Raw genomic sequence first — 23,869 nt, 5'->3', positions numbered from 1 at the left:
AGTTTAAGAGTGTATTCCTTTGGGGCGCCTGGGTGGCTCAGTAGGTTAAGCACCCAGCTCAGGTCATGATGACACCCATGGTGAGTTCAAGCCCCACATCGGGCTCTTGACAGCTCCGAGCCTGGAGCCTGCTTCAGATTCTATCTCTCTCTCTCTCTCTCTCTCTCTCTCTCTCTGCCCCTCCCCTACTCACGTTCTGTCTCTCAAAAATAAAATAAGCATTAAAAAAAAAAAGTATATTCCTTCAACCAAAGATTATCTTTGTTCTTTCCTCTAGGCCTGAGTACGATGCTACTGCCACACTCACTCCATCTACCCTCTCATCTTCTTAAAATAGGAGAGGAAGAAAATCCAATTGTGAAATTCGATTTTTAACAGAAACTGTGCTTTCGCTAGCATCACCTCTCCCAAAGACATGTGGTGTCCTTTACTCTCCAGCGATTTTTTTGCTCACTTTTAAAATCTCCTGTATTTTCCTTGGTGGCACATTCCCTTCTCAGTTCTTTAATCAAACCCATTTTACTGTTCAGAAATGTAAATTCCTGCTTTTTTCCCTCACCCCTGTCCCAGATGACGAATTACATCTACAAACCCCTTTTCACACTCTGTTTAGTGTCGCCCTCTCTCAGGAACCTTAGCATTATTCTCACTACAACTCTTCTCTGGCCTAAGCCCAGGGCCCCCACGGTTTACCCTTTCTTCCAAATCAGCCCTCGTCCTCTAACATCCAATTAGGGCCCAGGGCCTAAATTTCATAACCAATCCGCGGCCACATCCAAGGCCCCTCCTCGACCCCACCCCCCTGCCCAGCCCAGCCTCTGTTCCTCTGACCTAACACCGCCCCCGCACCTCCACCTGCCCGGAGCAGTACGCGATCCTCTCAGGCCCTCCAGCCCCTTTCAGCGCCTTCCGTCCCACCCCGCATCCCGTGGCATCCAGTCCACGCTCGCGGCCGACGCCTCAGCCAATCCGCGTGCTGCATCCCGACCCCGCGGGCACCCGCGCCCAGACTCCGCCCCCACGCCCGAATCCTGACCCACCCGGCCCTGAAGCGCAGGCGTGACGCGAGCCGGGGGAGGCGAGACTGGCGCGCGCGTAGGAGGTGAGTGGGGTGTCAGGGGGGCGCCCCGGGTCCCGGCGCGCGGAGTCGTGTGGAGCGAGGCCGGGAGGGAGGCGGCCGGAGTCGGGCTCCCGGCGAGCCGGAGAGGCCGACTGGATCTCCTTCAGGACCGGGACTAGAGTTTGGGAGCAGGCGGCGTGACCCGGGGCTGGGTCCCTTGACCCGCACCCTGGCGGTGCGGGGCGCCCGCGCTGGCATTAAGTTTCCTCTGGAGAGGTGACTGGCTTGGCAGGTGGGGCCCCAGCACCCCGGTCACCCCCCCCCCCCCAAAAAAAAAGCCTTTTTGCCCCTTTTGCTCTTGATTTTACAACTTTGGCATTTTGAAAACACCGACAACAGTTCATCCAAAACCGGGATTCCTAAATGGAAAGGAAACGAAGGCTGTTCACTTGCTGTGTAAGTGAAGTGTGGAGTCTGAAGTGTGTGGTTAGAAAAGCAGCCCAATCTGCCGCTCCACGAGTGCGACCCCCCGCCCTTGGGCTGCCTCCCGGGCACGGGGGCGCCTGTCCCCCTCTGCGGCCTGAGGCCAGAATTGGGTAGCCCGCCCACTTCCACGGCAGGCGCCAACCGAGCACAAAGTCACTTCGTGTTGTGCTAGAACCTCATTCCTTCTCATGGAAACAAGGCAGCCACACTTCTTCCTCCAATCAGATTTATATTCGCCGAATCCATTTTCACAGATCGGCTTTTTAACAGTTTCAGGATCCTGCCTCCTTAAGTGTGGTGCGGGCTAAATATGGTTCGGTTTTCCCATTCTTGCTCCAGTGACCGGGCTTTGAGGCCTGTTATTCCCACTGTACTTCCCCGTCCAGTACCTGTTCACCTAGATGCCCTCTGTTGCACCAGGGAACTTTGCAAACAGAAGTTTGGAAGAAGTGGGCCGACAGGGAGAGCATAAGGTAGAAATAATCTTTGTTCAAACTGCTAACGTGGGCTGTGCATTGGCGTCAGCCTTTTTTGGAGTCACCTCACCTTGAGGCTTGCAGTTAACCTGAGCGATCTGAACATCGTCAGATTAAACCTTTTCGTCCCCACAAGCAAAGCAGTTATATGTAAATTGATCATTTGGGTTTAAGGCCAGAGTTTCAAACTGATAAGATTAATTTTGACTGCTTTGCTTACATTGTGGCTCTGGGTTCTGCTCCCCGCCCCCACCAACAATTCTCGACCCTTCTCAGCTTGTGGCACACACACCTTCTGTATCTTGGTTTTAAATACTCTACTCCAATGATGATAAATAGTTTAATTTTATATTGATCATGATTATTTCAATATGGAGCTGACCTTATGTATAATATGCTATAATCAGGTTTACCAGATCGCCTTGATATACAATTGCCTGGTTTTCTTCTCAGAGCATTGTTTTTAAGGAGAAGCTAGAAAAATATAGTGAAAATGTTTAGAATTAAAAGCCATATACCTTTGATTTTTTTCTGACTTTTCAATGACATCCAAATTTGTTCATTTATTTTTTATTTTATTTTATTTTTTAATTTTTTTTTTCAACGTTTATTTATTTTTGGGACAGAGAGAGACAGAGCATGAACGGGGGAGGGGCAGAGAGAGAGGGAGACACAGAATCGGAAACAGGCTCCAGGCTCCGAGCCATCAGCCCAAAGCCCGACGCGGGGCTCGAACTCACGGACCGCGAGATCGTGACCTGGCTGAAGTCGGACGCTTAACCGACTGCGCCGCCCAGGCGCCCCTGTTCATTTATTTTTATTATTTGTAAATATACATATGGAATGTTAATTGCATTAGAAAGTGCTGGTCAAAATGTGTTTATGTAAACTGCAGAAGAAAAATAGCTTCAGAGGTTCTGAATCTATAGCTGTCAGCCTGCTTAGATTTCTTTGGAGCCTTTTTTTTTTTCTTTCCCCCCATGGATACCCCACAATTTCTCCCACAAACAGATTACCTAGTGAGAGAGTAATGGTTGAGAAGAAGAGAGAGCCCAGATCTGAGTATTGAGAAATTCTATCATTTAGTGGCAGGTTGGAGGAGAGGTAGGAGGGAAATGAGGGATCCTACTACGTCAAAAGCCAAGAGAACACGGGTGTTTCTGGGAGGAGACAGGACCTACCCAGTAGTATCTGAAGCTGCAGAGAGCTCAAGGATCAGAACTGACTTGAGCAAGATCTGCCTCTGTGGAGTACAAAAGTCTTTGTACAAAGTACAAAAGACTTTGTGGGTACAAAAGTCAGATTGCATACAAGAAGAATGAAATCTTGCCATTTGCAACTAACTACGTGGATGGAACTGGAGGGGATTATGCTAAGCGAAATTAGTCAGAAAAAGACAAATATCATATGACTTCACTCATAGAAAGAATTTAAGATACAAAACAGATGAATAAAAGGGAAGGGAAGCAAAAATAATATAAAAACAGGGAGGGGGCAAAACATAAGAGACTCTTAAATATGGAGGAAAAACGGTTGCTGGAGGGGTTGTGGGAGGGGGATGGGCTAAATGGGTAAGGGGCATTAAGGAATCTACTCCTGAAATCATTGTTGGACCATATGCTAACTTGGGTGTAAAAGAAACAGTAGATAAATTAAAAAAAAAAAAAGACTGCATCAGGTTGAAGAGTATGTAGATTGAGGAAAAGGAGACAACTAATCTGTCTTTTTAAAAGTTTGCTCTTAAGAGAAAGTAATGGGAAGGTTTTGATTTGAAGAGGAAATGTACAATAGGGAGGAGAAGGTAGAGTCAAGAGTTTAATTCTTGGTTGGTGTTTTGTATTTGCTGTTTTTTGTAACTGGAAGAGATGTGAGCAAGGAAAGTTGCATTTACAAGAGAAAGGGTAATAATCACTGGAGAAAGGTCTCTGTAGTGCTAGGAGTGAATGAGATCTAAGCCATGGGAGGAAGAATTATCCTTTTGTGGGAGGGTGAGTTCCTGTAGTATAGAAAGGAAGGAAAAAAGGATCCTTTGGGCTTGGTGTTTTCTATTTGGGTAAATTGAGATGGTAAATCTGGTCGCTTCTATTTTCTCTATGATAGGAAGCAAGGGCATCTATTTAGAACAAAGAGCTTTTAGGTTAGAGGAGTGTGGGAAAAATTAAAATCTGGACTGTAGGAGAGAAGTGTGGCCTGCCCTCTTAGGGTTTCCAGCTGGGCCTTAGAATTATACTGACATAAGGCAGATAGTAGGAGAAGCGTACAAAGAAGCGGCCAAAACAACTGCTTTTATACTAGGTTGAACGTGGAGAGACAATTGTGGGAAAGTAACTAAAATATTTAGGTAAGCTAAAGGAAGATAAGGATTATTTTAACAAGGCCTCTTTTTACAAAATTCGCTCAGCTTCAGTTTACCATCTAAGAGTGTTCCTTTTCTCCTGTATAGGGAAGGCACCTTTCACATGGAAATTTTATCTCCTGTTTTCAGGAAGAAAAGGAAGGATCAGATTGCTCTTTTTGGCATTTGCTATTTTTCAAGTGCCTTTAGCTCAAAATAATTCTTATTCCAAAGTGGCGTATTTTGGGGTGGCGTATCCTGCCATCCTTCCCCTACAAAATAGAGTATAACGCTGCAGAGTGTTGGGGGTCAATTCTAAGTTAATGGCCATGTATTTATGGTGAAACCACGCATCCTGTATGACCTTCCCCAGCTTGGGAAAACCAAACACTGTAGATGAGTTGATCCAGGGCTAGAGTGTTACAGACAGGTGAGAGGCTAGACAGGGTGGGGTAGGGCATTGTCTAGAAGATTGCTGAAGTGATGAACTGGCATCTATATTGGAAAATAAAGGAAAGTGCAGGCTGATTGGGAAAAGGAAAGGCAGCCTCCTAGAGATCTTTTTTTTTTTTTTTTTTTAATTTTTTTTTTTTTTTCAACGTTTATTTATTTTTGGGACAGAGAGAGACAGAGCATGAACGGGGGAGGGGCAGAGAGAGAGGGAGACACAGAATCGGAAACAGGCTCCAGGCTCCGAGCCATCAGCCCAGAGCCTGACGCGGGGCTCGAACTCACGGACCGCGAGATCGTGACCTGGCTGAAGTCGGACGCTTAACCGACTGCGCCACCCAGGCGCCCCTAGAGATCTTGATAGTACTGAAGAATAGAATAATTAATTGAAAGGAAAGATAGTTTATGGTCAAAGAGCAGAATGTTTCAATCAGTTATTTTGCAATTAGACCCGACTGAGGTAATGGCAAGGTGCAGTGTATTGTAGCAGGAGAGAGACTAAGGTGGAATGGAGCAGAAGAGCAGTGGACATGGGGATGTCACCTGTTGGGTGGATCATCTCTGAAGCCATTGAAATTACCTGGGATGGTCACAGTATTGAGTTGAGAATACTGTGTGCGTACTGACAAAGTCCTTAATAAGGACAGGGAGTTACCAGCAGGACAGAAGATAATGTCAGTGAGGCAGATGAGGGAAGTAATAGTCTAGCAGTGGTAAAATGGATGGCAAGAAAGAGTTAGGTGGGGCATATATGAACAGAAGCCAACACTGAGGAACATAGAAGTGGTATGTTCAGGGAACGGTTAAGATTTGTGTTAAAACAAGGAGAATGCTCTGAGAACATAAAGATATATTGGAATTTGCTGATTATGGTCCACCTGTTCTAAAAGACACAATGGAAAGTTTGGAACGTGGAAGAGAAATGGAGAACTGGGTCAGTTGCCCGCAAGTACATTGTATTATGGAGGTAATATGCTGTTGAAGGTAGATAGAGAGGAGGCGAGATTTAGGCTTTGGGATTTCCAGACGAAAACAGGTAGATTGAGTGTCAACTTCCTAAGGAGAATGGGCACTGAGGCCTGGTGGCCAGAGGAGATTTCCCAAGAGCTGGAGTCTAAGCTCCACACGTGATCAGTCAGTGACTTACCAGCACCTTCTGGATTTACCTTCAAACCGAGGACTGATGTATTCACCTGTTTTGAAAAATGAGGGAACTGACCTTCAGCAAGAGTCAGCAACTTCTCCAAGGATAGAAAACTTTTTAAAATATCAGAATAAGGACTTGAATCCAGGTATCCTGATTCCTAGTACTGTCCCCACACCCCCGCCCAGTTTTTCTCCAGAAGGTGGAACAGGTCTCTCTCATTTGTCCACTTAGAAGAAAATATTTTGCTTATACTTAGTCTAAATACCTAAGGAATTAGGCTGAACTGAAATAAATGAACATTGATTTGCTGGGGGGGAGAGGGGGGACCAACTAAATTATCCTAAATCAAATAGCTCCATGATACTCAATAAAGATTTTTTGATATTGTTCCCTTTGTTTGGTAATACTTTTTCTTAAAACTATCCATGTTGCCTAAACTAGTTAATAATTTATTCCTGAATAGAACAGTTAATGATGCAAGAATAAGCATTCCTTAATTTAAGAAAACCTGTTCTTCAACTTGAAAGACTTAAAACATAAGGGGTAATTATTTACTTTACAAAAGGTATCAATGTTTCATAAAAAGATTCATAAATAGCCACTGATATCATTAATTTGTAATGTGATTTGATGTATTTATTCAGTAATTTAACATTTTATTTATCAAGTGCATACTATTTGCCAGAGAATGCAGTAGTAAACTAAATACACCAGGCCCTGCACATGAAGCATCAAATGAGTGAATGAATGACCAACCAAACAACAACAACAAAAGTGCTTTGCAGAAAATTAAAATAGGCTGATGTGATAGAATGGCTGAGAGGCTGTTGTTGTTTTTTAATTTTTTTAATGTTTATTATTTATTTTTGAGAGAAAGAGAGACAGAGACAGAGTGCAAGCAGGGGAGGGGCAGAGAGAGGAAGACACAGAACCTGAAGCAGGTTCCAGGCTCCAAGCTGTCAGCACAGAGCCAGATGCAGGGCTTGAACTCTCAAACTGCGAGATTATGACCTGAGCCAAAGTCGGATGTTTAACCAACTGAGCCACCCAGGCACCCCTAAGAGGCTGTTGTTTTAAGCTGAGAAATTGCTGACAAGGTCAGGATTTTATATTTAACTTCTTAAGAAACTGCAATATATTATTTCTCACATTTAAAGCTTTCTGTAGCCTTGGGGCGCCTGGGTGGCGCAGTCGGTTAAGCGTCCGACTTCAGCCAGGTCACGATCTCGCGGTCCGTGAGTTCGAGCCCCGCGTCGGGCTCTGGGCTGATGGCTCAGAGCCTGGAGCCTGTTTCCGATTCTGTGTCTCCCTCTCTCTCTGCCCCTCCCCCGTTCATGCTCTGTCTCTCTCTGTCCCAAAAATAAAATAAAATAACGTTAAAAAAATAAATAAATAAAAAATAAATAAAGCTTTCTGTAGCCTTAACATTTTGGTAACTCAAAGAGAGTCCTAGCTAGCTTTGGTGGATTCCTTTAAATCTGTAGAGTATGTCTCTTCTTCTAAAGTTTAATTAACCAGTGGAGATGGAGGAAATGACACCCACTGATACAAGATTCTCAGACTAAAACTTCTTCTAAGTAAGAAGTTTCTGTTTACCTGAATGTTCTTAGAAAGTTGAGTTGTCTTCTAATTCCAGGTGACAGTATAATAATAGAATTTCATATTGCTTTGGTAACAGTTTTCCTTATAGGTAGAGACATAATTCAGAATGCATGACTGTTATGTAACTAGAATCTATTGAAATAGCTTGCTACCTTTCTATGGGATTGTTGAGGAAAGTGCCGTCTGAAAATAACCAAAATTCATTCGTATATTCTTTATGTTTGTCAAGGACCTGCTATAATGCTTTTCAAACAACTTGCTAAATTCTAACCACTTTAATTTACTGTCACAAATTGTGCTTTTTTATATGACTTTATCCAGACAATTCTGAAATTTGAGTAGTTCCTAGGTTGAAATATCCTGGTTTTTATAGCTGCTATAAATGAAACTTCTACTTACTGTGATTTTATGCTCTTGACTAAATTAGAGCTTTTTATTTTTTGAATTCACAATATGCTTACACACCTCTAGTTTAAAATGACATATGCATAAATTTTTATAAGATAAAGAGGGTTCTAGTGATGAGAGGTTATATGTAGAAAGAGAACTGTGAAAAATTTTTACTTATATTTTATATAAGCTTATGGTCTATTAGCTAGCTGTAAGTGTCTGATAGTGATGTAAGTGTCATATATTTTCTTCTTGTTAACATATTTCTTTTATCCTGCAGCATGTTTTTGGCCCAGAGGAGACTTTGCTCCCTTGAAAGTAGAGCAAAATTCCTGAAGACAATTTATTCTTCAAAAATCCTCGGACTCCCTACTTCTGCTGTAGGTATTGCTTAATCACTTATACAGATACGTATTGTACTTATCCTGCCATGTCAAAAAAGGATACAATTTTCTGGGTACTTTAGAAGCATTTTATTGGAATGAGTATTTCTATGATGTGTAAGCTGAAGGTATCGCTGGTCATTGCTGGAACTGACATTCACTGAGCTGCTTGCTGTTTATGTATCATAGTGCTGGCTGTCTCCTTTTATCTTTGCATAACTCTTCAAGTTATGAATTGTTATATTCTTGTGTTACAAGTGAGAAAGTGGAGACTTAGACAGGTGTAGTAACTTCCCCAAGGTCACAGCTTTTAAATGGCATAATCAAAATGCCCACTCACCCCTGTCTCGCTCTGGCACTCTCAAGGGCACTCCCTGTCCACTCAAGATAGGAAGTTATAGTGAATGTAAGTGCTGGCCCTGTGACTTCCAGTTTATTAGAAAATATGGCAGATTGAGGAACAGGTGATGTGAGAGCATGGAAAAGCAAACAATCCAAAATGTGGGTCATAACAAGATAGATTAAGTGACCCAGTTTTTTCAACAAGTCAGTGGCATGGGAAAAAAGTTGGGGGAGGGATATTTCAGAAGGACTGCTCTAGGATGAAAAGAGACTTCAGAACTTCATCCAGCAAATACAGCATGTAGACCTTGTTCAGGAACTTGACTGCAATCAACTGAAATGCAAAAAAGGTATTTTTAAAGACAGTCAGAAAAATATGGATATTAATTGGGTATTAGATGATATGGTTACAAAAACAAAGTCCAACTGAGAAAATTTGCAGATCTAACTGGCTTTATTAAATGATTCATGAACCGGCACCCTCCCATCCAGTGAGCAGAGAGGAGCCCCAAGGAGTTGTACAAAACGGAAGGCTTTTGTGGAAAGGAGGGTGGGGAAAGAAAGTTATTAGCAAAATGAAAGGATTGCTCCATGCCAGGAGCAATTACTTCATCTTTCGTTGAGGGATAGGGTGACCCATGTGGTAGACTCATTGGCAACTAATTGAAAAATTCCTGGCTGACTGATTAAGACTACATTTCTGAGGGAAGTTGATGGTGCAGTTAGATTAGGTATTAAGCCCCCGTTTGGCAACTTGGTCTAAGTGACATCATTTTGGGCCTGTGGTTTTGTTTTTAACAATTCTCTTGATTCTCCAAGTAACTGAGAGATGTGATCAAAATTTAAGGCATTAGTGCCACTCTCAGTTACCACTCTGAAGTTGACAGTTTTGTTCTTTTAGGTGGTACCTATAGGTTACGATATTCCTGCTTAACCTCTTGATATTTACAGGTCATAACTTCCAGTTTACACTCATTAAGTTGGTCACTTTCGTCATTCCTTAAACAGCCCAGTCATTTGCTTGGTAATTAGTAGAGGGAGATATGATTACTATAAGGAGGATAATTCCCAGTGTTTGGAGTGCACTCTGAAGCCATTGTCCCAAGACAATGGGACAACTTTTTTTTTAATTAAAAAATTTTTTTTAACGTTTAGCCCAATGCGGGGCTTGAGCTCACAATCCTGAAATCAAGACCTGAGCTGAGATCAATAGTCGGACACTTAACCCACTGAGCCACCCAGGTGCCCCTCTTTTCTGCTTTCTAAGTAGACACTAGGTTTTAAGTATGTGGTGTGTACCAAGAACTGTTTTTCACCATGGATTTAACTTATTTAATTATCACAACAGCGGCACAGGACAGGCATTCATTTTCCTTATAAACAAATGAGGAAATTGAGTTTCAGAGAAGAACCTGCTACTTTGCATAGCCAGTAGGTTTTGTTTTGTTTTAATTTTTTGTTTGAGAGAGAGAGAGAGAGAGAGAGTGTGAGCGAGCACGCTTATATGTGAGCTGGGGACAGGGAGAGAAGGAAAGAGGAAAATCTTAACCAGGCTCCATGCTGAGCATGGGGCCTGACTCGGGGCCAATTCTTTTACCTCAGGATCCTGACCTGAGCAGAAATCAGGAGTCGAACAATCAACCGACTGAGCCACCCAGGTGCCCCTACTAGTAGTTTTGATGTTTAATTTCAAAGTAAGATCTACCTGGCTTGAAAGTTCATTGTGTTAAACAAGTTTGGAAATTTGAATTGGCATGTAGGCGTATATTCCAGGACACAGATTGGTGGGACCCCAATCTGCTTTACATATCTTCCTGGTGTTAGTGCCCAGTAGAAACCTGAGACCTGTTGTACAGTCTTAAATCCAAATTCGCAAGAGTTGTCCTGATTGGTTTAGCCTGACTCAGTCGATTCCTAATCTAATAAACTGTGGGGGAGTTGGGGGAGGGTGAGATTATATAGTCCAGACAGGCAGAGGGTTCACCCCTGTGAAAATAGGTGGGGACAATAAACTCACTTATACTCAGTCTTGGCTTGGACCCAATTTTCTTTTTTTTTTTTTTTTTTTTTATATATATATATTTTTTTTCAACGTTTATTTATTTTTGGGACAGAGAGAGACAGAGCATGAACGGGGGAGGGGTAGAGAGAGAGGGAGACACAGAATCGGAAACAGGCTCCAGGCTCTGAGCCATCAGCCCAGAGCCCGACGCGGGGCTTGAACTCACAGACCGCGAGATCGTGACCTGGCTGAAGTCGGACGCTTAACCGACTGCGCCACCCAGGCGCCCCTCAATTTTCAAAGAGAATAAATCAGGCTTTTTTTTTTATCTTGACCTGAGTCCATTTTTTTTGGTATTTCCATTCTGTATTTACCTGCTCTGCCAGCTCCCAGGTTTGAAGACTCTTATTTCCAATAAGCTTGTTTTTCTATAGGTATTGTTAAAAGATAATTTTCAGAAAAAAGGCAGAATCATGACTTATACAAATGTAAAGATGCATATGTATTAAAGATCTTTATTTTATTCATATGAGAGAACAAACAAGTTATGACCAGTTCAAAGGAAAGTCAAAAAGCATAAATTTGTATGTGATGAAGGAGTTGAATTGCAAATGAAGGTAAAACTCATTTTTCCACTGGATGGAGGGAAGTCAATCAAAACTCTGGAACCATTTTGCCTGTCAGTTACCTTCAGTCTACAAAGGTGTAAAATATGTCAAAGACCAATTTTAGCTCTGCTAGACTCAGCCCTGGAAGGGTGTGTTCATGTAGCCACTGCATAGTTCTCCCTTAAAGAACACATTTTTCCTCTTACATATTATCTCTCAGAGGGGATCCAAATTCCTTCCCTTTCACTCACTTATTTAGTCAACAAATATCAAATAGCTATAGCATATTAGACACAAGTAATTATAATTTGAAACAACTGTATATGTTGCTTAAAAATTCCAGTTAAATATGTGTGCCTTTGAGTTATAAATTGGATTTTTATGTAATTAGTTTTTCTCCTTTTATATCTTAAGTCATCAATCCCTGCTCTACATTTGCACTTCTGAGTTTTAACTTTGTTCTTCTACCATTACAGGAACAGGAACATTCCATGCCATCTAGTGGCAAAAGAGTGTGATTTGTCTGTGTTTTGTTTTGTTTTTGCAGAGGTGGGGGAGTTGGAATATATAAATCATCATACCTTGGAAAACATCTAAAATCTATGAGATAATTCTGTTATTATCTGCTTGCTTGAGAAGTATTTTGTCCAAAGGGAGAAAGAAGACATTTCAGCATACCCTGGAAGCTTTTTTTTTTTAATTAAAATAACTTATTTTCCATTTATTAATAGACTATTTTTTAGAGTATTATATGTTCAGAGCGAAACTGAGCAGAAACTAGAGAATTCCCATCTATCCCCTGCCCTCCCACATGCACAGCCTCCCCTATTATCAGTATCCGCTACCACAGTGGTACATTTATTACAATTGATGAACCCGTAGTGATGCATCATTGTTACCCAATGTTCATAGTTTTTATTAGCGTTCACTCATATTGTTGTACATTCTGAGGATTTTGACAAAGGTATGAGGGAATGCACCTTCATAGTATTATGCGGAATAGTTTCACTGCCCTAAAAATCCTGTCTTCTACCTATTCATACCTTCTTCCGCCCAAGCCCTGACATACACTGATCTTTTTACTGTCTTCATGATTTTGCCCTTAAGGTTCCCTCTTGTCATCTTTGCCTGATGCCTCATTTCTTTTTAGCACTGAATAACATTCTGTCATCTGGTTCTACCACAGTTTATCCATTTGCCTACTGAATGGTATCTTGGTTGCTTCTAAGTTTTGGCAATTACAAATTGCCAAACATCACACACGGGATTTTTTTATGAACATAATTCTTCAACTGCTTTGTGTGAAATACCAATGAGAGTGATTGCTGGATTGTATAGAATTTTAGTTTTATACGAAACTACCCTGGCAGCTTTTTAAAATCAGCTTTATCAAAATACAATTAATGGTATCCACTTAGGCTGTAAAATTCTATGATGATTTGAAGAAGTATGTATCATAAAACCACTGCTAAAATCAACATATAGAATGTGGTCAAGATTCCTCCTGTTCCTTTGCAGTTCATCCCTCACTGTTGATTTGCTCTGGCTCCATACGTTAGTTTTCTTTGTAAAAAAAATATTATTTTGTATTAATTGGATTATAATAGTATGTACTATGTCATCTTTTTTTTTCACATGCATAATGATTTTTAAATTTACTCATGTTGTGATGTATCAGTAGTTCATTCCTTTTTTTAAAAAAAAAAAATTAATGTTTATTTTTAAGAGAGAGTGTGGGAGAGGGGTACAGAGAGAGGGAGACACAGAATCCGAAGCAGGCTCCAGGCTCTGAGCTGTCAGCACAGAGCCCGATGCAGGCCTCAGACTCACAAACCACAAGATCATGACCTGAGCTGAAGTTGGACACCTAATGGGCTGAGCCACCAAGGCACCCCAGTAGTTCATTCCTTTTTATTATTGACTAGTATCACATTATATGGATATACCATCATTTGTTTATCCATTTACCTGTTAATGGGCTTTTAGATTGTTTCCAGGTTTTGCTATTGTGAGTAAAACTGTTGTGAACGTCTGTATACAAGCCATTGTGTAGACATATGCTTTCATTTCTTTTAGGTAAACACCTAACAGTGGAATGGCTGGGTTGTACTGTACATTTACATTTAATTTTTAAGTAACTGCTAAGTAGCTTCCAAAGTGGTTGTACCATTTTACATGCCCACAGGTTCCTGTGAGTTCCAGGCTGCCCCACATCCTTACCAACACTCACTATCAACACTTTTAGCCATTCTCATGGGTATTTAGTAGCACCTCATTATGGTTTTAATTTGCATTTTCCCAATGACTAATGACATTGAGCATCTTTTATGTGCTTCTGGCCATTCGTATATTTTCTACAAAGTGGCTGTCAAATCTTGTTTACCTTCTCTTGAGTTGTAAAAGTTCTTTATATATTCCAAATAGTTTTTTGTAAGATATATGTTGTAATTCTTTCCCCCTTCTGTGGCTTACCTGGCAACTATTTAAGATTTGTGAGCCCACTGAATGATATTTAGGGGAAGGGAAAAATAATTCTGTTGTCTACCCTCCTAGGTTTTCTGGCTGAGACCCTGCAAATTAGACTTACAAAGACAGAGTAACAAGAGTAAAAGAAACATACTTAATTAACATGTAACATGCGCATTGTACATACAAACGGGAGAGCTCAGTAACGAGTAACTCAAAGGGGTGCTTTCAGTTTGTATAGCATCTTAAGAACAGTAAAGGGACGCCTGGGTGGCTCAGTAACTTAAGCGGCCAACTTCTGCTCAGGTCATGATCTCATGGTTCTTGGGTTCGAGCCCCATGTTGGGCTCTGTGCTGGCAGTTCAGAGCCTGGAGCCTGCTTCAGATTCTCCCTCTCTCTCTGTCCCTCCCCCACTTGCTCATGCTTTCTCTCTCTCTCTCTCTCAAAAATAAATAAACATTAAAAAAAATTTTTTTACCTAAAAAAAATAAAAGCATGGGAAACAGAAACACCGTGAATGCAATTAGAGAATGGCAAGTGGTCTTATACTGTTGATTCACTGTATGTGAAGGGATGGCATGGTGGGAGAGAAGACTGGAAATAAATTAAGGGCCTTGAATGCCAGGTTTGAATTTGAACTTTGTTCCATAGTTTGAGGAAAGTCAATAAAGATTTTAGAGCAAAGTGGTAGCATCCCCTAATCTATTTTGTAGCTCTGTAGTGATGGGTGATGGGTTAGAGGGAGGATGTCATTGAGGTATTTAAAAATAAGGATAGTTAAAAAGAGGTAGGATTTCATTGTGTTCAGAAAATACTTGTGAATGCAACCTGCCAAAAACCATTTTAGATACCAGAGATACAACACTGAACAACACAAGTCCTTATTATCTGAAGTTTTCATTTTAGTGAGCAAGATAGATAATTAAGGAGTAATAATTTCAAGTAGTGGTAAATATCATAAGAAAATAAGATAGAAATAAGCTAAAATTATTGGTGGGGCTAGTGGGAGAGAGGCAATAATATTAGGGCATATAGTTTTGGAAGCCCTCTCTGAGGTTATATTTCAGTATTGTGTACATGTGTGTATTTAACCACACAAATATTTATTTCTATAGTAAGGAAAAAACCTCATTTTCATCTTCTCCAAGGCACCATGAGGCCTGACTACACGGGCGCACACACAGCTTCCTTGCTATGCGCCGTTGCTTATACAGCATTCACCCAAGGAAACAAGCAGGGTGAAGAAGGGTGGGGTGCGGAGTCATATTGAATAGAGTGACATAAAGAGCCAGGCACATGAAGATCTAAGAGAAGGGCATTCCAGGCAGAGCACACAGCAATTACAAAGTTGTTTTTTTTTTTTATAAATTTTTTTTTTTAACATTTATTTGTTATTGAGAGACAGAGACAGAACATGAGCAGGGGAGGGGCAGAGAGAGAGGGAGACACAGAATCCGAAGCAGGCTCCAGGCTCCGAGCTATCAACACAGAGTCCCACACGGGGCTCGAACTCAGAAACCGCGAGATCATGACCTGAGCCGAAGTCGGTTGCCCAACCGACTGAGCCACTCAGGCACCCCCAAAGTTGTTTTTTTTTTTTTTTTTTTGAGAGAGAGAGAGAGCAAGTGGGAGAGGGCAGAGAAGGAGGGAGAGAGAAAGAATCCCAAGTAGGCTCTGAGCTGTCAGCGTGGGGCCCTAACTCAGAAACTGTGAGATCATGACCTGAGCTGAAACCAAGAGTTGGACACTTAACCAACTGAGCGACCCAGGCGCCCCACAAAGGCTTTTATGTCATCAACTTTGCTACAGTAACAAAACCCACCAAATCTTACCTTCTTAGGTCACTAAACACTGCATTCTCACCCATAAGACATACAGGCTACAAATAAGTACTGGCTTTGCTCCAGTTTGCAACTCCACTCTGTGTCTTTTTAATCTAGGATTGAGGCTAAAGGAGTAGCCCCTGTCTGAGACATGGTCTTCTCATAGTAAAGGACAGAAGAAATTAAGGCTGAGCCCAAACCATGCAAAAGTACTTACAGCTTCTTGAACATAGTATATGTCACATCCACTTGCACTCCATTGACCAGAGCAAATCACATGGCCAATCTCAAAGTCATTCCTTCCGAAAAGGAGAGGTGAATATATAGGGTAATAATATATGATAGGAGCAAACTGGGTGTGTTTAAGATATGGAAAGATTGAAAGGCTCAATGGGAATAGGGAATCTTGGTTTGTTTTGCTTACTGGTATATCCCAAGCCAAAGAATGCCTTGTACACAATAGGTATTCAATAAATATTTGTTGCGTGAATGAACGAAAGCCAATGTGGTTAGAATGTAAAGAAGACATGAGCTTGCAGTTACCAGCAATGGGGGAGATTGGGTAGAAATGTAGATGAAGTGGATGAGGTACAGGTGTCTGGCTTCACTTACCCTTGAGCCTGGGTACACTTCTTTCCTTCTCATGGTGACATGAGCTTTCTTTTTATTTATTTTTATTTTTATTAATGTTTGTTTATTCTTGAGAGAGATAGAAAGATAGAGTGCCAGTGGAGTAGGGGCCAAGAGAGATCGGGACGCAGGATCTGAAGCAGGCTCCAGGTTGTCAGTATAGAGCCTGACACTGGGCTTGAACTCATGAACCGTGAGATCTCAGCCCGAGCTGAAGTCAGACACTTTAACTAAATGAGCCACCCAGGAGCCCCCCTAATAAATTCCCCTTTTTGCCAAAACTGTTTCAGATGGAGTTTCTGTGCAACAAGAGAGCTGATTAACAGAGCTTGGGAGCTTCAAAGGCATCTATGCACTGGTCTGTTTCTCACTCTTAAAGCTAGGAAAGAGTATAGCAAAGTTTCTTTTTAGTCAGGTTAGGGAACATTCAAATTTCTAGCAAATTCAAACTGGTAAAATGTCAATAAAGTATGCAGTTTATTATACAGTAAATTATGCAGTTATGTGCATTTTCTTTTTAAAATAGATCCATATTTTTAAAAAAAGACTCTTAGGAAGTAAGTGTTAAGGAATGAAGGGAAACGATACTATGTGTCATCATGGTGGTTGTTGGAACATCAAATTTTATACCTTACATTTTCCATAAAAGTAATCAAAAGTTGTGTGGTTAGGTAGTTTAGCTGGAACTAGATGACTATAATATTGATGACATTTCATTTTTTCTTGTGGTAATGAATACTTTACAATGTTACAATAGGGCATTCACCTTCCACATCAGACTTTAAAGGAAACAGAGCAGGAACCCTATAATTAAATGCACAGTGGAAACACACTGGATATAACAAATGCTCAAACAATGGATGACTAAAATGTATGGATATTTATGTATCCATAAGTAACCTGAAATAATGTCTGCTAATTAAAAGTGAAAGTTTTATGATGACTAAGAAAAACTTAAAAAAAATTTATTTTTTTACGTTTTATTTTATTTTTGAGAGACAGAGTGTGAGTGGGGGACGGGCAGAAAGAGAGGGAGACACAGAATGTGAAGCAGGCTTCAGGCTTCAAGCCGTCAGCACAGGGCCCGACGCTGGGCTCAAACTCACGAACCGTGAGATCATGACCTGAGTCGAAGTCGGACGCTTAACCAACTGAGCTACCCAGGCGCCCCAATGACTAAGAAAATAGTAAAATGTTTAAGGTACTCTGTTAAAAGACAAGGCAAATGTTTAAAAAGTCACATGTGATTGCAACTATACCTAATTCATAGATCTGAAAGATAATAGATGTTTTGGCTGCCCAGCAGCTGGGCACCACATCAAAGGGGTGCCCACTACAAGCTTGTTTACTTCCTTCTCCAGCCTGGTCTTGACGCACAGGGTCTGTCTGCTTCTCAGGTCTGATTATTGTCTTCACCTCTCTAACCACTAGCTTTGTTTTTTTCTGTTTTTGACCTTTTCTTGCACTCTTTATCTTTGTTACACTTGACTCAGTCCATGCTTCATAGATGTTAACAGCCTCAGCTTCCCCAGCTTCAACCCACCTTTCGGGGAAACTTTTTCTACACCTATTCTATCCCACCTATATGCAGCATGTCTTACAGACAGTCTTAACAATATATGCAGTTGAAACTTTAGTATTCTAGAGTCTTAGGATAATGGGTAATATTTTTTTTTTCTTTCCAAAGTTTCCTTGTTCCAACACCATTGCAATAAACATTTTAAAGACAATAGCAATAGGCCTTTTTCTCATTTCTGCCAAGAGTGGCATCTAGTGGTGATTCTTTAGAACTGCACTTTTCAGCCACAAGTTGATTTAAAAAAAAAAAAAAAAGAAAAGAAAATCAAAGAAGCAGATGCTACTATTACTACTATTACTACTACTATTACTACTATTCACTAGCAGTTTTGTGTTTATAACGTAACAGTATAATATATGTATGCCAGGAATTAATCTACCTGGGAGCAGAAACCACCTCATGGAGTTAGCTGGCTTAGAAATTATACAAGCCGGGGCGCCTGGGTGGCGCAGTCGGTTAAGCATCCGACTTCAGCCAGGTCACGATCTCGCGGTCCGTGAGTTCGAGCCCCGCGTCAGGCTCTGGGCTGATGGCTCAGAGCCTGGAGCCTGTTTCCGATTCTGTGTCTCCCTCTCTCTCTGCCCCTCCGCCGTTCATGCTCTGTCTCTCTCTGTCCCAAAAATAAATAAACGTTGAAAAAAAAATTTTTTTTTAAAAATAAAATAAAAAAAATAAAAATAAAAGAAATTATACAAGCCTTGCAGATTTCCCAACATACATGTGAGGCAATTCCCCATAGGAATCCAGTTTTCTTCACATTTTAAAAAATTTATTTATTGTTTAATTTACATCCAAGTTAGTTAGCATATAGTGCAACAATGATTTCAGGAGTAGATTCCTTAATGCCCCTTACTCATTTATACCATCCCCCCTCCCATAACCTCTCCAGCAACCCTGTTTGTTCTCTATATTTAAGAGGCTTATGTTTTGGCCCTCTCCTGTTTTATATTATTTTTGCTTCCCTTCCCTTATGTTCATATGTTTTGTACCTCAAATTCCTCATCTAAGTTCAGTCATGATATTTGTCTTTTTCTGAGTAATTTCGCTTAATATAATATCCTCCAGTTCCATCCACAGAGTTGCAAATGGATTGCCTTTTTGATTGCCGAGTAATACTCCATTTTATATATATATCACATCTTCTTTATCCATTCATTCATCGATGGACACTTGGGTTCTTTCCATACATTGGCTATTGTTGATAGCGCTGCTATAAACATTGGGGTGCATGTGCCCCTTCAAAACAGCATACCTGTATCCCCTGGATAAATTACTAGTAGTGCAATTGCTGGATTGTAGGGTGGTTCTGTTTTTTATTTGAGGAACCTCTATACTGTTTTCAAGAGTGGCTGCACCAGTTTGATTCCCACCAGTAGTGTAAAAGGGTTCTTCTTTATCTGCATCCTGGCAACATCCATTGTTTCCTGAGTTGTTAATGTTAGCCATTCTGACATGTGTGAGTTGGTATCTCATTGTGGTTTTGATTTGTATTTCCCTGAGGATGAGTGATGTTGAGCATTTTTCATGTGTCGGTTAGCCGTCTAGATGTCTTCCTTGGAGAAGTGTCTATTCATGTCTTTTGTCCATTTGTTCACTGGATTATTTGTTTTTTGGGTGTTGAGTTTGATAAGTTCCTCACAGCTTTTAGATACTAACCCTTTATCTGATATGTCATTTGCAAATATCTTCTCCCATTCCATCGGTTGCCTTTTAGTTTTGCCGATTGTTTCTTTCCTTGTGCAGAAGCTTTTTATCTTGATGAGGTCTCAATAGTTTCATTTTTGCTTGTTTCCCTTGGCTCTGGAGATCTGTTGAGTAAGAAGTTGTTGCAGCCGAGGTCAAAGAGGTTTTTGCCTGCTTTCTCCTTGAAGATTTTGATGGCTTCCTGTCTTACATTTAGGTCTTCCATAGATTCTGAGTTGAATTTTGTGTATGGTGTAAGAAAGTGATCCAGGTTCTTTTTTTTTTTTTTTGCATGTCACTGTCCACTTTTCCCAGCACCATTTGCTAAAGAGACTGTCTTTATTCCATTAGATATTCTTTCCTGCTTTGTCAAAGATTAGTTGGCCATACACTTGGGGGTCCCTTTCTGGGTTCTCTATTCTGTTCCATTGATCTGAGTGTCTGTTCTTGTGCCAGTACCATACTGTCTTGATTACAGCTTTGTAGTATGTCTTGAAGTCCGGGATTGTGATGCCTCCAGCTTCAGTTTTCTCTTTCAAGATTACTTTGGCTATTCGGCTATTTTATGGTCCCATACAAATTTTAGGATTGTCTGTTCTAGCTCTGTGAAGAATGCTGTTGTTATTTTGATAGGGATTGCATTGAATATGTGGATTGCTTTGGGTAGTATTGACATTTTAACAATGTTTGTTCTTCCGATTCAGAAGCATGGAATATTTTTCCATTTTTTTGTGTCTTCTGTTTTTTCATAAGCTTCTGTAGTTTTCAGTGTATAGATTTTTCCCTCTTTGGTTAGGTTTATTCCTAGGTATTTTATTGTTTTTTTGTGTGTGTGCAGTTGTAAATGGGATCAATTCCTTGATTTCTCTTTCTGTTGCTTCATTGTTGGTGTATAGGAATGCAACTGATTTCTGTGCATTTATTTTATATCCTGTGACTTTGCTGAACTCATGAATCAGTTCTAGCAGTTTTTTGGTGGAATCTTTTGGGTTTTCCACGTAGAGTATCATGTCATCTGCAAAAAGTGAAAGTTTGACTTCCTCCTTGCTGATTTGGATGCCTTTTATTCCTTTGTGTTGTCTGATTGCTAAGGCTAAAACTTCCAATACTATGTTAAGTTAACGGTGGCAAGAGTGGACATCCCTGTTGTGTTCGTGACCTTAGGGAGAAAGCTCTGTTTCCCCTATTGAGGATGATATTGGCAGTGGGTCTTTCATATATGGGTTTTATGATCTTGAGGTATGATCCTTCTGTCTCTATTTTCTTGAGGGTTTTTATCAAAAAAGGATGCTGTATTTTGTCACATGCTTTCTCTGCATCTATTGAGAGGATCATGTGGTTCTTGTCCTTTCTTTTATTGATGTGATGTATCACATTGATTATTTTGCTGATATTGAACCTGCCCTGCATCCCAGGTATAAATCCCACTTGGTCATGGTGAATAATTTTTTTAATGTATTGTTGGATCCGGTTGGCTAGTATCTTGTTGAGGATTTTTGCATCCATGTTCATCAAAGAAATTGGTCTATAGTTTTAGTGGGGTCTTTGTCTGGTTTTGGAATCAAGGTGATGCTGGCTTCATAGAAAGAGTTTGGAAGTTTTCCTTCCATTTCTATATTTTGGAATGGTTTCAAGAGAATAGGTGTTAACTCTTCTTTAAATGTTTGGTAGAATTCCTCCTGGAAAGCTCTCTGGCCCTGGACTCTTGTTTTTTTGGGAGATTTTTGGTTACTACTTCAATTTCTTTACTGGTTATGGGTCTGTTCAAATTTTCTATTTCTTCCTGTTTCCGTTTTGGTAGTTTATATGTTTCTAGGAATTTGTCCACTTCTTCCAAATTGCCCATTTTATTGGCATATAATTGCTCATAAGATTCTTTTGTTACTGTTTGTATTTCTGCAGTGTTTGGTTGTGATCTCTACTCTTTCATTCTTGATTTTATTTATTTGGGTCCTTTTTCTTTTTGCTCAAACTGGCTAGGGGCTTATCAATTTTGTTAATTCTTTTCTTTTTTTTAAACTTATTTATTTTTGAGAGAGAGACAGAAACAGTGTGAGTGGGGGAGGGGCAGAGAGAGAGGGAGACACAGAATCTGAAGCAGGCTCCAGGCTCTGAGCTGTCAGCACAGAGCCCGATGCGGGGCTCGAACCCATGAACCGTGAGATCATGACTTGAGCTGAAGTTGAACGCTCAACCAACTGAGCCACCCAGGTGCCCCCCCCCCCCCTACACAGTTTTATTAATTCTTTCAAGGAACCAGCTTCTGGTTTCATTGATCTGTTCTACTGTTTTTTTTTGGTTTTGATAGCATTGGTTTCTGCTCTAATCTTTATTATTTCCTGCTTTCAGCTGGTTTTCGGTTTTATTTGCTGTTCTTTTTCCAGGTCTTTGAGCTGTGAGGTTAGGTTGTATAACTGAGACCTTTCTTCCTTCTATAGGAAGGTCTGAATTGCTATATACTTCCCTCTTATGACCACCTTTGCTGAGTCCCAGAGGTTTTAGGCTGTGGTATTACCATTTCCATGGCTTCCATGTACTTTTTAATTTCCTCTTTAATGTCTTGGTTAGCCTATTCATTCTTTCGAAAAACATTTTTTTAATGTTTATTTATTATTGAAAGACAGACACAGAGTGTAAGCAGGGGAGGGGTAGGCAGAGGGGGAGACACAGAATCTGAAGTAGGCTCCAGGCTCTGAGCTGTCAGCACAGAGCTTGACACAGGGCTCGAGCCCACAAACTGCGAGATCATGACCTGAGCTGAAGTCGGTCATCCAACCAACTGAGCCACCCAGGCACCCCACCTATACTCCAAGTATTTGTTATCTTTCCAAATTTTTTCTTATGGTTGATTTTGAGTTTCATAACGTGGTCTGAAAATATGCATGGTATGATCTCGATCTTTTTGTACTTGAGGGCTGATTTGTGTTCCAGTTTATGATCTATTCTGTGATCTATTCTGGAGTTCCATGTGCACTCAAGAAGAATGCATATACTTCGGCTTTTGGATGAAATGTTCTGAATATATCTGTTAAGTGCATCTGGCCCAGTGTGTCATTCAAAGCCCTTGTTTCCTTGTTGATTTTCTGTTTAGATGATCTCCTTTGCTGTAAGTGTAGTGTTGAAGTCCCCTACTATTATGATGTTATTGTCAATGAGTTTCTTTGACACAATGTTTGTGATTAATTGGTTTATATATTTGGGTGCTTGCACGTTGGGGGCATAAATGTTTACATTTGTTGAGGCTTCTTGATTATGATATAATGCAATTCTTCACCTCTTGTTACAATCTTTATCTTAAAATCTAGATTGTCTGATATAAGTATGGTTACCACAGCTTTCTTTTGGCGACTATTAGCATGGTAGATGGTTCTCCATCCCCTTATTTTCAATCTGAAGGTGTCGTTAGGCTTAATATGGGTCTCTTGTAAACAGCATATAGATGGATCTTGTTTTCTTATCCGTTCTGTTACATTCTGTCTCTTGATTGGAGCGTTTAGACCATTGACATTTAGAGTGAGTACTGAAAGATATGATTTATTGCCTTTCTGTCACCTATAGAGTTGGAGTTTCTGGTAATGTTCTCTGGTGCTTTCTACTCTTTGTTGCTTTTGGTCTTTTTTTTTTCCCCCTCATCTTTTCTCTCCTCAGAGAGAAGTTAAAATTTCTTTCAGGGCTGGTTCACTAGTCACAAACTCCTTTAATTTTTGTTTGTCTCGGAAACTTTTCCTCTCTCCTATTTTGAATGACAGCCTTGCTGGATAGAGAATTCTTGGCTGCATATTCTTCCCATTCAGCACATTGACTATATCCTACCACTCCTTTCTGGCCTGCCAAGTTTCTTTGGATAGGTCTGCTGCGAACCTGATATGTCTTCCCTTGTAGGTTAGGGACTTCTTTTTTTCCCTTGCTGCTTTCATGATTCTTTCCTTGCCTGAGTATTTTGTGAATTTGACTATGATATGGTTGGTTTTTGTTGAATCTAATGGGAGTCCTCTGTACTTACTGGATTTTGATGACTGTCTTTCCCCTGGTTAGGAAAGTTTTCTGCTATGATGTGCTCACATAAATTTTCTACCCCTTTTTCTCTCTCTTCATCTTCTGGGAACCCTGTGATTCTTATGTTATGTCTTTTTAATGAGTCACTGAGTTCTCCAATTTTTATTTCATACTCTTTTGCCTTAGTCTCCTTCTTTTTATTTGCTTCGTTATTCTCCATAAGTTTGTCCTCTGTATCGCTGATTTGCTACTCTGCCTCATCCATCCTTGCTGCCATGGCATCCACTCGAGATTGCAGCTCAGTTGTAGCATTTCTTATTTCATCCTGACTAGTTTTTACTTCTTTTATCTCTGCAGAAAGGGATTCTAATCTATTTTCCACCTCAGCTAGTATTCTTAGTATCATGATT

The 23,869-nt window shown here is 40.6% G+C and overlaps 1 protein-coding gene across 4 annotated transcripts in view; it reads left to right on the top strand.

The window, feature by feature from the left end:
- Nucleotides 1–279: 279 nt before the first annotated feature.
- The window catches only part of KYAT3 (kynurenine aminotransferase 3), a 67,553-nt gene continuing 43,963 nt past the window's right edge, over nucleotides 280–23,869 (top strand). The window contains exons 1-2 of one of the 4 annotated variants that reach the window (XM_045478174.1): nucleotides 280–1,102; nucleotides 8,227–8,326. In XM_045478174.1, coding sequence (XP_045334130.1) covers nucleotides 8,228–8,326 — 99 coding nt within the window. In that variant the 5' untranslated portion in view covers nucleotides 280–1,102; nucleotide 8,227. Of the gene's footprint in view, nucleotides 1,103–1,131; nucleotides 1,517–1,627; nucleotides 2,173–7,029; nucleotides 7,052–8,226; nucleotides 8,327–23,869 lie in introns of those variants that run through there. The other 3 variants (XM_045478175.1, XM_045478177.1, XM_045478178.1) reach the window with 3 other exon arrangements.

The sequence above is a fragment of the Leopardus geoffroyi genome, chromosome C1 (assembly GCF_018350155.1).
Source record: "Leopardus geoffroyi isolate Oge1 chromosome C1, O.geoffroyi_Oge1_pat1.0, whole genome shotgun sequence".
Classification (NCBI taxonomy): domain Eukaryota; kingdom Metazoa; phylum Chordata; class Mammalia; order Carnivora; family Felidae; genus Leopardus; species Leopardus geoffroyi.
This window is presented reverse-complemented; position numbering and strand designations above follow the sequence as displayed.